The sequence below is a fragment of the Mobula birostris genome, chromosome 3 (genome assembly GCF_030028105.1).
Source record: "Mobula birostris isolate sMobBir1 chromosome 3, sMobBir1.hap1, whole genome shotgun sequence".
In the NCBI taxonomy this organism is placed as follows: domain Eukaryota; kingdom Metazoa; phylum Chordata; class Chondrichthyes; order Myliobatiformes; family Myliobatidae; genus Mobula; species Mobula birostris.
The window spans coordinates 157,733,099-157,746,767 of NC_092372.1; the positions used below are offsets into that span (position 1 = coordinate 157,733,099).

General features: G+C 41.7%; 1 protein-coding gene and 1 long non-coding RNA gene across 9 annotated transcripts in view; one reads left to right on the plus strand and one right to left on the minus strand.

The window, feature by feature from the left end:
- Positions 1–13,669, plus strand: part of LOC140195371 (uncharacterized) — a 92,265-nt gene that overhangs the window by 73,414 nt on the left and 5,182 nt on the right. The gene's annotated exons all lie outside the window — the stretch shown is intronic.
- The window catches only part of cobl (cordon-bleu WH2 repeat protein), a 302,078-nt gene that overhangs the window by 47,396 nt on the left and 241,013 nt on the right, over positions 1–13,669 (minus strand). For all 8 annotated transcript variants that reach the window (XR_011885441.1, XR_011885442.1, XM_072253549.1 and 5 more), the window contains one exon: positions 1,809–2,166. Coding sequence is in view for 6 of the 8 variants with exons in the window: in XM_072253549.1 (XP_072109650.1) it covers positions 1,809–2,166 (358 nt within the window). In the remaining 2 variants the exon portion in view is untranslated. The remainder of the gene's footprint in view (positions 1–1,808; positions 2,167–13,669) is intronic.

The window sequence follows — 13,669 nt, forward strand, 5'->3', positions numbered from 1 at the left end:
TCAAAAGCTTTCTTGGTTCACATATACCACCATCAATTGCATTAGCCTCAACTCTATCCATTACCTCATCAATAAATTCCATTGAATTTGTTCAAATCATTTGTCACCAACTAATTCACACTGGTTTACCTCCATTCTCCAACAGATGAGAAATCCTATCCCAAATGTTACTGATAAAATCTTTCCTATTATTGATTCAACTGACTAAGTGCAGTGCTAGTAGATGCTGGGCTTATTTTTTTGAGTAAAGGATAATGTTTGCCACTTTCCTATCTAATGGCAGTATTCCAATTTCCAAAGAGTATTGAAAAAAATAGTCATTGTTTCCCCTAAGTTCCTCCTGTATTTCCTTCAGAATTATCAAATGCAACCCGTTCCATCTCAACTCACGAGCCTTTCTAAAACCTCAATGCCATCATTTTTTATCATTTCTAGTGTCTCAACTATATGCTCCTTCACTGTTACTTCCCTGGTAAAAACAATGCAGAGTATATTAACACTCCCCTCAGCGTCAAACTTTGCAAGTTCCCATTGTTTCTGTCTTCAATAGTTCCATTCCTCATGCAGTACCGTTTTACTATTTAAATGCCTGCAGAAAACCTTTGGATTCATGTTTATTTTAATAGTTAATCATTTGTCATACACTATCTTTGCTCCTCTTCACTCCTTTAATTCTTTTGTAATCAGCTTCCAATTTGGTATTTAAACTCAGCACTAGTAATTGGCATAAAGCTCCTGCACATCTCAGTCTTCAGCCAGGATATGTTTTTTTCTTTCTCCTCAAGCAAATGTGCCTCAATATTATCTAAACCATCACTTCTTCTTTAAAGAAAGCTCATTATTTTACAAACGTTTTACCCGCGTGCTATTTTGCTATCTCATTCTTGTCAATAGATGTATGTAACATGTACTCTCACACTAAACAACAGGAATTCTGCAGATGCTGGAAATTCAAGCAACACACATCAAAGTTGCTGGTGAACGCAGCAGGCCAGGCAGCATCTGTAGGAAGAGGTGCAGTCGACGTTTCAGGCCGAGACCCTTAACCCTCGGCCTGAAACGTCGACTGCACCTCTTCCTATAGATGCTGCCTGGCCTGCTGCATTCACCAGCAACTTTGATGTGTGTTGCTTGTACTCTCACACTATCAGATATTCCCTTTGATCTCCAGCCTGTCTGCAACTTCAAATTCACTTGATTTTTTTCTTTACCGTTTTGATGAAGGGGCTTCAATCTAAATTTTTGACTCAATTTTTACAAATGCTGTCTGACCTGTTAACTGTTTGCAGCACTTCCTATTTTTATTTCAGACTTCCAGCATCTGCAGTTTTTGATTTCCAATCAAAATCCCATGCTGTATGGAAGAGTTTACTCAGGAATGTCCAAAATTGCCACGAAAAATGTGCCTTGATCTGCTGTTGGCAGTGACATTCTACATTTGTATTCCACAAGACTAATATATTCACCCTATTAAAAGGAACTGCATGGGAAACTGATGGCCTTGGCTCACCCTGGTCATCAATATAATCCAAAACACTTGTTTAAAAATCTTAGTTTTAAATAGAAATAAACATAGAACTCTAACTTGATAGTAATAAATCATCAAACCTGGGAAATAAAAAGCCTAAAATGTAAAATAGGTAATAATTTATTATCAAATAGATTAAGGCATATGTGAGCATAGATTGCTCAAATAGTTTGTTTTCTTGGTAAACATTTGTACATGTTGTTACTTTACCTTAGATGGATGAATGTCAGCTTCAGCAAATTTCTATAAAATTTCCACATTAAGACAATAAAACTCATACCTGACGTCTTTGTCTCCAAAATGAGTTCCTTTATCATTTGAGGACGCCTGATCATCGTTCCATGCTGAATTTTCTTTTGTACCATATATATTATCTGGGGCTCCTAGAATTTCATCTTTTTCAGTTTTGTTTCTCAAACTGAGGCTGCCAGCGTGTTTGGAGAACATAGCAGACTGGGAGATTACAGTCCTAGCATCATCAGAGTTCAACAGTTCATCTTCTGATGGCAGAGTGTAATTTGAGCACCTTTGCTGAAGATTGTTATTAGTTTTAATGGATGTCGTCTGTTCTCCATCTCTAGATTCTGCTTCCATAATAATATCACCAACTCCACCACCTTGTTCTGAGCCCACCTCCACTAATAGGGAATGAAGTGAGGAACATAAAGAAAGGGAAGTCATAATTTAAATTAGGGAACTACATATCAAAATATATTAATACTTTGAATGTTAAAAAATCAAATTCTAAAGATATATGATCACAATGTATGTTATGATCTATACAATAACATTATATTTGTTAATAGTTTTTGCTGCTGACACATTGAGCAATTTTTATAGCATATTCTTGGATTTACTTAAATTGAAATATATCAATACATGAAGAAATAAAATTGAATATTTAGGAAAAATGTTAGTTTCTAATTTTCCCTTTTGAAGAATTAGAAGTGTTGTATGTGAGAGTTTGGAATAGGCAATCATCGTTTAAGAGACAAAATACAGTACATGAGAATCTCATAAAATTTTTCAGCGCAGATGCAACTTAATATTCCACAAAACATGTTTTCAAACCCATAATTAAGATAAAATAATTAATTTATTAAAATATCTAATCTCCTGATCTGCACATTTTCATACACATTTATTGTTTCATTTTTTTGCTGGTTGATAGGTTTTAATCAAGGCAATTACAACAATGCTAACATTTTTGAGTAACAGACTGACTAGAGAAGAACAGGAAAATAAAAAATATTAATCTAAAGATATATAACAAAAGATTATGTCTCTACGTCCAACCAGTTCTCAGCCTAGGTTTAGCACAAGGGTGAGCATGGCACTCATAACTTTTCTAAAAACCCAATGGCAAGCCATCCATAGTCCAAGGAGATCTAATTTTAATTTTCCCTCTTGAAAATGGATGGATTCTTTTCTCAGCTTTATTTTTTTAGGTCCTAAATATCGGGGTGGACTGGGCCTAAGTACTTTTGATCTAACTAACATAAAGAGAAACTGAACATCAGCACACCAAGCTCCCGCAGGAGCCCTATCAGAATTTGAACCAGTAAGATGAAGATATCTGAGAGAAAGAAACAAGTTTAATGCCTCAGATATTATTATAGAGATTGTGTACAGTCACTATACTGTATAATCACTTTTTTTTTACCCTACTGGTGGAAAGGGCAAGGCTTTCCTTATTAATCTACTACCTGTATTCTGATGAAGGGTCTCAGCTTGAAATATTCACAGTTTGTTCCCCTTCATTGATGCTGTCTAAACTGCTGAGTTCCTCCAGCACTCAGAGTGTGTTGCTCTAGGTTTCCATTATCTCTAGAATCTCATGTTTAAAGTATACTATTGGATCAGTTCAAAAGGGTAGAGCCCAGATTATTGCATAGAACTATGATGCAGTGGCCATTCCAAAGAGTTGGCTGAAAAAGCGAAGGACTGGCAGCTCAGCATTCTGGTGTTTCAATGTTTCAAAAAGGATAGAGAGAAGTGAAAGAGCACTGGTGGAAGTGGATACATTTAAAATATTTAAGAGGCATATGGACAGGAATATGCTCATGCAAGGAATGCAGGGATATGGACCAATGTGTAGGCAGATGTCCAATCCTTATACACCTGCATTCCCCATCAAGAAGGCCTCAAAGCCCTCCGCTACTTTCTGGATAATAGACCTCACCAATTCCCCACCACCACTACCCTCCTCCGGTTGAGCAGGCAGAAACTATGGGTTTACCGGGACAGTCAGGCTTGTGTATCTTGGGGAGGAGGTAAAACCGAGTGGTGCAGGGTGTGGGAGTAATGAGTTTAGCAAATTCACTTGGTCCATCTTGCACACCTTCCCTTTCTCGATCTCTATCTCTGGAGACAGACTGTCCACTGATATCTTCTACAAGCCCACTGACTCTCATAACTACCTCGACTATACCTCTTCCCATCCCGCCACATGCAAAAATGCCATTCCCTATTCCCAGTTCCTCCATCTCCACTGCATCTGCTCCCAGGATGAAGTTTTCCATTACAGGACATCTCAAATGTCCTCTTTCTTTAAGGATCGTGGTTTCCCTTCTACCATCATCAATGATGCCCTCACCCGCATCTCCTCCATTTCCCGCACTTCGGCCCTCACCCCATCCTCCCTCCACCACAACAGGGACAGAGTTCCCCTTGTCCTGACCTACCACCCCACCAGCCTATGGATACAGCACATCCTCTGCAACTTACGCAACATTCAACAGGACCCCACCACTAAGCACATCTTTCCCTCTCCGCTTTCTACAGGGATTGATCCCTCCGCGACTCCCTTATCCACACGACCCTCCCCACAGATCTCCCACCCAGCACTTATCCCTGTAAGTGTAAGTGCTACACCTGTCCCTACACCTCCGCTCTTGCCACCATTCAGAGCCCCAAACAGTCCTTCCAGGTGAGGCAACACTTCACTTGTGAGTCTGTTGGGGTCATCTATTGCATTCGGTGCTCCCGGTGTGGCCTCCTCTACATCGGTGAAACCCGACGCAGATTGGGGGACCGCTTCGTCGATCACCTCCGCTCCATCCGCCACAACAGACAGGATCTCCTGGTAGCCACCCACTTCAACTCTGCTTCCCATTCCCATTCAGATATGTCCATACATGGCCTCCTCTACTGCCATGATGAGGCTAAACTCAGGTTGGAGGAGCAACACCTCATATACTGTCTAGGTCGTCTCCAGTCCCTTGGTATGAACATAGAACTTCCAGTAATTCCCTCCCCCTCCCTTCCCCTATCCCTATCTCACTCTGCCCCCTCCCCCAGCTGCCTATCACTTCCCTCATAGTTCCGCCTCCTTCTACTACCCATTAAGTTTTCCCCTATTCCTTCTTCACCTTTCCTGCCTATCACCTCCCTGCTTCCCCTCCCCCACCCCTTTATCTTTCCCCTAACTGGTTTTTCACCTGATACCTACCAGCCTTCTCCTTCCCACCCTCCCCCCACCTTCTTTATAGGGCCTCTGCCCCTTCTCCCTACAGTCCTGATGAAGGGTTCCGGCCCGAAACATCGACTCATCGTTTCCATGGATGCTGCCCGACCTGCTGAGTTCCTCCAGCATGTTGTGAGTGTTGATGTAAATTTATATGGTGCAAAGACAGATATATTCTTAAAGAGGACCACATTAAATGCAATTTTGTGTACATATTTACTTTCACAGCATATCTGTATTGGTAATTTAGATTAAATGAAATAATCTAAACTGTCTAATTATTTAATTCATAGAATAATCATATAATTAATTTAGATTTTATTTAATTTATGAGAAATGTTATAAATCTCAAATACAAAGAATAAATACAAACATTACTAATGCCAGCATAATAACCCAAACAATCTTGTATAGCTGATAGTAGATTGTGGATAACAATGTAATATGAATAATATTGATATGAACAGCTTACTAGTAAAACAATGCAGTCAATTAGTGATACTTGAGAGTGATAGTAAAGTTATCAGTGCCAACCCAAACACGACTGGTAGATAAATATTTCAGATGAACAAAGTTTAAGGGTACAGGCTAATCGGGTAAGGACAAGAGAACAGGCAAGAGAATGAAATGTTTACTGAAGTGGTCACACCCAGAGCACAGGCTTCAGATAGTAGATGAGTGACCACCAGGAGAAGGAGAGTAAGTGGTTAGTGCAGGGTTTTCCTGCGGCCATTCCCTTCAGCAGCGAGTATACTCCTTTGGATACTGCTGTGGGGGGGGGGGGGGAATGTCCTAACAGGGCACAACAGCAACAGCCAGGCTCGTGGCACAGTGGCCAGCTCTGAGGCTCATCAGGCAGAGCGATTAGTTATAGGAGACTCGATAGTCATGGGGATGGACAGGAGACTCAGTGGCCTGGAAAGAGATGGCAGGATGGTACATTGCCTCCCAGGTGCCAGGCTCCAGAATGTCTGAATGGCCTGCAGGATATTTTCTCGGGGGCGGGTGAGCAGCCAGAGCTCCTGGTACACACAGGTAGATGGGTAGGAAGTTCTGCACATTGAGGAGAGGGAGATAGGAAAGAGGCTGCAGAGTAGTATCTCCAAGGTAGGGTTACTCTGGATTACTCCTAGTGTCACTTGCTAGTCAAGGTGATAGTACAGATGAATGAGTGGCTGAGAAACTGGTAGAGGGGGTAAGGTTTCAGTTTCTTGGATCACTGGAATCTTTCCTGGGGCAGAAGTACCCGTACAAGGGTGAAGGAATGCACCTAAACTGGAGGGAAACCAATATCCTGGCCGGGAGGTTTTGTTAGTGCTACGCAGGAGGGTTTAAAGTAGTTTGGCAGGGGGATGAGAACCAGAGCATGAGGTTAGAAGGTGGAGGGATGGAGAAGAAGATAGATGTCAGTGCCAGTAAAAACAGACAGGAGCAAAATAATAGATAAAGTGGATAGTTCGAAGTGTCGGTATTTTAACGCTTGGAGTATTAAGGGTCAAGCGTGGTAACCTGTCTCAATGACTTCCGCCCAGTGCCACTTACATCCACAGTGATGAAGTGTTTTGAGGGGCTGGTGTTGAAGTATATCAGCTCTTGTTTGAGTGGTCACTTGGATCCGCTCCAATTTACCTACCGAAGCAACAGGTCTAGAGCAGATGCCATCTCATTGCCTCTTCACACAACCCTGGAGCATCTGAACAGCAAAGATGCATGCATCAGGATGCTCTTTATTGATTACAGCTCAGGAATTAATGGCATCATCGCCTCAAACCTAATCAGTAAACTCTAAGACCTAGGCTTCAATATCTCTTGTGCAATTGGATCCTGGATTTCCTCACTTGGAGACCCCATTCAGTTTGGATTGGCAAAAATATTTGCTCCACAATTTCCATCAGCACAGGAGCTCTACAGGGATGTATGCTTAACCCCTGCTCTACTCACTTTACACCTATGACTGTGTGGCGAAGTACAGCTCCAACACCATATACGATTTTGCTCTTGACACCACTGTTGTGGACTGTATCAAAGGTGGAGATGAATCAGCATACAGGAGGGAGATTAAAAATTTGGCTGAGTGGTGTAATAATAACAACCTCTCACTCAAAGTCAATAAGACCAAGGAACTGAATGCTGATTTTAGGAGAAGTAAACCAGAGGTCCATTGGATGATCAGAGTGGAGAGGGTCAATAACTTTAAATTTCTGGGTGTCAATATCTCAGAGGACCTGTCATATAAATATAACCTGGACCCATCATATAAACTTAATTGCAAAGAAAGCACAACAGCACCTCTACTTCCTCAGGAGTCTGCAGAGATTCAGCATGTCATTAAACACCTTGGCATGCTTCTATAGATGTGTGGTGGAAGGTGTGCTGACTGGCTGCATTACAGCTTGGTATGGGAACACCAATGCCTTTGACCAGAAAATTCTACAAAATGTCGTGGATTTGGCCCAGTACATCATGGGTGAAACCCTCCCAACTATTGAGCACATCTGCATGAAACATTGCCATAGAAAAGAAGTATCCACCATCAAAGATCCTCATCACCCAGGCCATGCTCTTTTCTCACTGCAGCTGTCAGGTAGAAGGCACAAGTGCCTCAGGACTTGCATCACTAGGTTCGAAAGCAGTTACTACTCCTCAACCATCAGGCTCTTGAACAAAAAATGATAACTACTCTCATTCTACTGGTGTTCTGGTCATTCTGGTGTTCCCACAATCGATAGTCTCACTTTAAGGACTCTTTATCTTGTTATTTCAGGCTCATTATTTATTGCTATTTATTTATATTTGCATTTGCATAGTTTGTTGTCTATTGATCCTGTTTACAGTTACTTTTCTATAGATTTGCTAGGTCTTTTAAAGAGAATCGTTATCTAAGTCCCAGGACCTGAGAGAATATATGCCAGGTTATTGAGAGAAGCTAGAGAAGAGATTGCTGGGGCCTTGGCCTATACCTTCATGTTCTCAGCCACAGGCAAGGTCCCAGAGGACTGACAAGGAGCTAAAGTTGTTCCATTATTCAAGAAAGGAACCAAGGATGAATCTGGAAACTATGCACCAGTGAGTCTCATGTCAGGATAGGGAAGTTATTGCAGAGAGTTCTTAGGGATAGGACTTATGGGCATTTGAAAAACCATGGCTTAATTAAGGAGAGCCAGCACGGCTTTGTATCTTACTAACCTGATTGAGTTTTTTGATTAGGTTATGAGATTGACTGATGAAGGCAGAGCTGTGGATGTTGTTTACATGGGTTTTAGTAAGGTGCTTGACAAGGTCCTTCATGGGAGGCTCATCCAGAAGATGAAGATGCATGGGACCCATGGTGAATTGACCATTTGGATTCAGAACTAGCTTGCCCATAGAAGACAGAGGGTAGTGGTGGAAGGGACTTAATCTAGCTGGTGGTCTGTGATTAGGAGTGTTCCGCAGGAATCTGTACTGGGACTTCTGCTGTTTGTCAGGAATATAAATGACCCAGATGTAAACGTAGATGTGTATGTTAGTAAGTTTGCAGATGATACAAAGATTAATGGTGTTGTGAAAGACATAGATAAATAGCAAAGAACACTGTGGGATATAGATTAGTTGCAGATATGGATGGAGAGATAGTAGATGGACTATAACCCAGATAAATGTGAGGTGTTGCACCTTGGTTTGTGAAATTCAAAGAGACAGTACACTGTTAAGGGCAAGATCCTGAACAGTGTTGATGAGCAGAGAGCTCTTGGGGTCTAGGTTCACAGCTCCCTGAAAGTGGCTACAGAGATTGGTAGGGTGTTTAAGAAGGCACATGGCATGCTTGCCTTTATTAGTCGAGGCACTGAGTTCAAATGTGAGGATGTTAATCGCATCTTTATAAAACTCCAGTTAGGCCGCAGCTGGAGTACTGCATACAGTTCTGGTCGACCCATTATAGGAATGATTTTGAGTCTTTGGAGAGGTGCAGAACAGGGTTACCAGGATGTTGTCTGGATTAGAGATATGTGCTATAAACAGAGGTTAGACAAACTTGTGTTGTTTTCTCTGGAGTGGTGAGGGCTGAGGGGGATCTGATAGAGGTTTATAAAATTATGAGAGACATAGATAGAGTAGACAGACAATATCTTTTTCCAAAGGTTGAAATGTCTAATACCAGAGAGCATGTATTTAAGGTGAGAGGGTATAATTTCAAAGGAGATGTGAAGTGTAAGGTTTTTAGACAGAGAGTGGTGGGTGCCTGGCAGACGCTGCCTGGGGTAGTGGTAGAGGCAGATACATTAGAGACTTTTAAGAGACATTTAGATAGGCACATGAATGTGAGGGAAATGGAAGGATATGAACATCATGTAGGCAGAAGAAATTAATTTAGTTAGCCATTTGATTACTAATTTAATCAGTCTGGCTCTTCATTGTGGCTATGATGTACTGTACTATGTTCCATGTTCCATGATGTGGGGAGAAGTTTCCTGCAGTCTACCTTACCAATTCCTCTCATAATTTATACATACCTTAATCATCTCCCCTCTTAACCTCCTCCACTCCAGGAAAGCAGACATAGCTTCACCAATTTCTCCTTATAAATGAAAAGTTCTATCCCAGGCAATTCTGATGAATCTCTTCTACTCCTCTACCAGTATCACATCCTGCTTATAGTTGGTTCATTTGTTATGTGCCATGTCGTATGATTTAGGCAATCATGGTCTTTCCATGACCATGATTGTTCTTGGCAATTTTTTTTACAGAAGTGGTTTGCCATTGCCTTTGTCAGGGCAGTGTCTTTACAAGACTGATGATCTCAGCCATTAGTAATACTCTTCAGAGATTATCTGCCTGGCGTCAGTGGTCGCATAACCAGGATTTGTAAAATGCACCAGCTGCTCATCCGACCACCTACTACCTACTCCCATTGTGACCCTGTAAGCAGGTGCTACACCTTGCCTAAGGGTGACCTGCAGGCCAGCGGAGGGAAGGAGTGCCTTACACTTCCTTTGGTACAGACATATCTCCACCCCATCACCCTATAGTACGGTACCTATAACTGTATGCAGTACTCCAGTTGAGGTCCAACCAAAGTTAGAAGGCTGTAGCATGGTAAATGAAGGCCAGCATGCCATATGCTTTCCTAAGCATATTATCTACTTGTGCTGCTACCTTCAAGTATCTCTAGATTTGTACACCAAGATCTTTCTGTTCATCAGAGTTCCCTAAGAGCCTGCCATTCATGGTATAGATACAGATGTTGTTAGTATTCCCACAATGCACTATCTGGTTTTATCTTGATTGAACTCCATTTGTAACATCAGCCCTTTCACTAAAACATTATCACTCTTTCGCCTAATATTCCCTTCACACTATTTATAACTTTGTGTCATCTCTCCGTATTGATCATGCCTCCTACATACACATCTGAAATATTCATTTGCATTTCAAAGAGCAAAGATCTCAGATCATTGAGGAGCACCATTAATAACATGTACTATTACTAAAACAATGCTCGACCATCACCCTGTGTCTCCTTAGTGAGGGCTCTTCTTTCCCTATTGTTCATTTATCATAAAGTACCCATAGGATGCCTTCAGATTAAGTTTAATCACATCCGCTCATGAAATTTAATGACTCCCCTTCCTTACTAACATGTTTTAAGCATCCCTCTACAGAATTTTTACTCCTGATAGACTTTGCTCGTCTTTCCTTCCCTATACCTGCCAAATGTTTCCTTTACTCTCTTTATCCAACCCTGAATAATGGAACGTGTTACCCATGGCTTTTAGTCTTTCAGGAACAGGTTGGTCCTTAACTCTTGCTATTTCTTCTTTCCCCCTTTTCATTCCTGATCTTTATCTATATGGCCTTGTTTGAGGTGCTTTCTACAATATCCTTGCTTAACAGAGAAGTAATGCAGCAATCCACTAAGAGTGTAATACCACCACCTCTTTTACTCCTCTTGCCTCACCTGAATATTTCAAACCGTGGAATATTGCATCACTAGTCCTGTCCCTCCTTCAGCCAAGATGTAATGATGGCAGCAAATATATTTCCTCACCTAAATTACAGTTTTGAGTTTATCTACATTACTGGCTGGATCCTTTACATTAAAATGGATTCAACTTAGCTTTGAATTCTCCTGATGTGAACTTACCTTTGTCTGCTTATTAGCCTTGTCAACTATTTCTCCTCCAGGTGACTGTACCTCTCCATCCAAATATCTTGTCTAAGCACCAAGCCAGTCTAAGTATAGTCTCATTGTCTTGGACTAGTTCCACCTTTCCCTGCAGGTTTTAGCTCGTTGATCTAAAACCTTCTCTCATGAACTCTTCCTTCAGTTAGCATTCATGTGAATGGCCCTTCAAGTCCTACACTCACTAGCTTGTGGACTGTAACAACATGCATCAGACTGCTGGCTGTTCACTCTCCCCCTTAGAATGTCCTGCAGCCACTGTGAGACATCCTTGACCATTCTACCAGGAAGGCAATTCGCCACCCTGGAGCTACAGGAATGCCTACCTGTTCCCTTTATGACAGAATACCTAAAATTAGCACTTTTGCAAGCTTATTCCTTCCTTTCTCTACAACAAAGCCAATTGTGGTGCCATAAAGTGGATGATGTTTTTGCTGTTTTCCCCTTGAAGGCCACACCCTCAGTATTATTCAACGTGCCTGCACTTCCTGGTGATCACCATCTCCTCGCTTTCTATACCTGTGGAGAGACCAGCTCATTATTTGTATTGTCTTTCACATTAGTCATGAAATTTGTTGTTTTGTGCAGCAGTACAGTGCAGGTGTAACAAATCACTATCATTTACAATAATAGATAAATCGTGTAAGAGAAGAATAGTGAGGCAGTGTTCATAGACTGTTCAGAAATCTGATGGCAAAGGGGAAGAAGCTGTTCCTAAAATATTTAGTGAGGGTCTTCGGGCTCCTGATGGTAATAATGAGAAGAGGTTATGTCCCGGTGGGTGAGGGTCTTCAGGCTCCTGCAGCTCCTCCCTGATGGTGATAGTGAGAAGAGGGCATATCCCCGTGAGTGAGAGTCCACAACCAAAGTGCAAATACAAAAAGGGGAAAAAAAATCAAGAATATGAAATGAAGACTCCTTGAAAGTGAGTCCGAAGGTTGTGGACCTCTGTAGTTAATAATCAGCTCCTTGGTCTTGCTGACATTGAGTGAGAAGTTGCTGTGGCGCTGCTCGGCCAGATTTTCCATCTCCCTGTGGTATGCTGATTCATCACCACCTTTGACTCAGCCAACAACAGTGTTGTTGTCAGCAAATCTTAAATATAGCATTGGAGCTGTCATTAGCCTTACAGTTTTAAGTATAAAGCAAGTAGAGCTGGGTGCTATGCACACAACCTTGTGAATGCCTCTATGGTGATGGTGACTGTGGAGGAAATGTTGCCAATCTGAACTGATTGTGGTCTACAAGTGAGGAAATCCAGGATCCGGTTGCATAAGGAGGTACTGAGCCCGAGGTCTTGGAGTTTATTGATTAGTTTTGAGAGAATGATAATATTGAATGCAAGTTGTAGTCAATGAAGAACATTCAGATACATGCACCTTCACTGTCTAGATATTGCAGAGCTGATTGACGAGCTAATGAAATGGCATCTCCTGTTGACCTGTTATGACCGTAGGCAAAATGAAACTTGTTCCTCAGGCAGGAGTTGATATGTTTCATAACCATAATCTCAAAACACTTCATGACAATGGATATAAGTGCTACTGGATGATAGTCATTGAGGCATGTGGCTACCTCAGACTGCTAAAGTGAGCAGTGAATGATATCAGTGAACACTACAGCCAGTTGATCAGCACAGATCAGTACTCAGCCATGTAACCCATTTAGTAGTGAGAACAGGGCATGGCCTGGATAATGGGATCTTAATGATGGATGCTGCTTTCTTGTGGCAGTGCTCCATATAAAAGTACTGAATAGTGTGGAGGACTTTGCCTATGATGGACTGGACTGTATCCACCACTTTATGTAGTCTTTTCTGTTCTGGGCATTGGTGTTTCCATACCAGGCCATGATGTAACCAGTTAGGATATTGTCCACTGTGCATCTATAGAAGCTTATCAAAGTTTTTTGTGATGTGCTGCATCTCCATAAACTGCTAAGAAAGTTGGGGCACTGTCATGTTTTCTTTATGATGGCACTCACACACTGGTCCCAGGACAGAGCCTCTGATGCAGTATGTCAATGCCAAGACCTTTAAAGCTACTGACCCTCTCCACATCCGATCCCCTAATGAGGAGTCAATCATGTCCAGCTTCTTCCTCTATTGATAATCAACTCTTGGTTTTGCTGATATTGAGTGAGAGGTTGTTGTTGTGGCACCACTCAACCAGATTTTCAATCCCCCTCCCATATGCTGAATCATCACCACCTTTGATTCAACCAACAACAGTGGTGTCATGAGCAAACAAATACTGCAATGGAGCTGTATTTAGCCACACAATCACAGACACAGAGCATAGAAATCTGCAGCACATTATAGGCCCTTCGGCCCACAATGTTGTGCCAACTGCCTAGAATTCCCTACTGCATAGCCCTCTATTTTTCCAAGCTCCATGTACCTATCTAAAAGTCTCTTAAAAGACCCTTTTATATCCCCCTCTACTACTGTTGCTGGCAGAGAATTCCACACACCCACCACTGTGTGAAAAACTTACTTCTGACAGTGATTAAA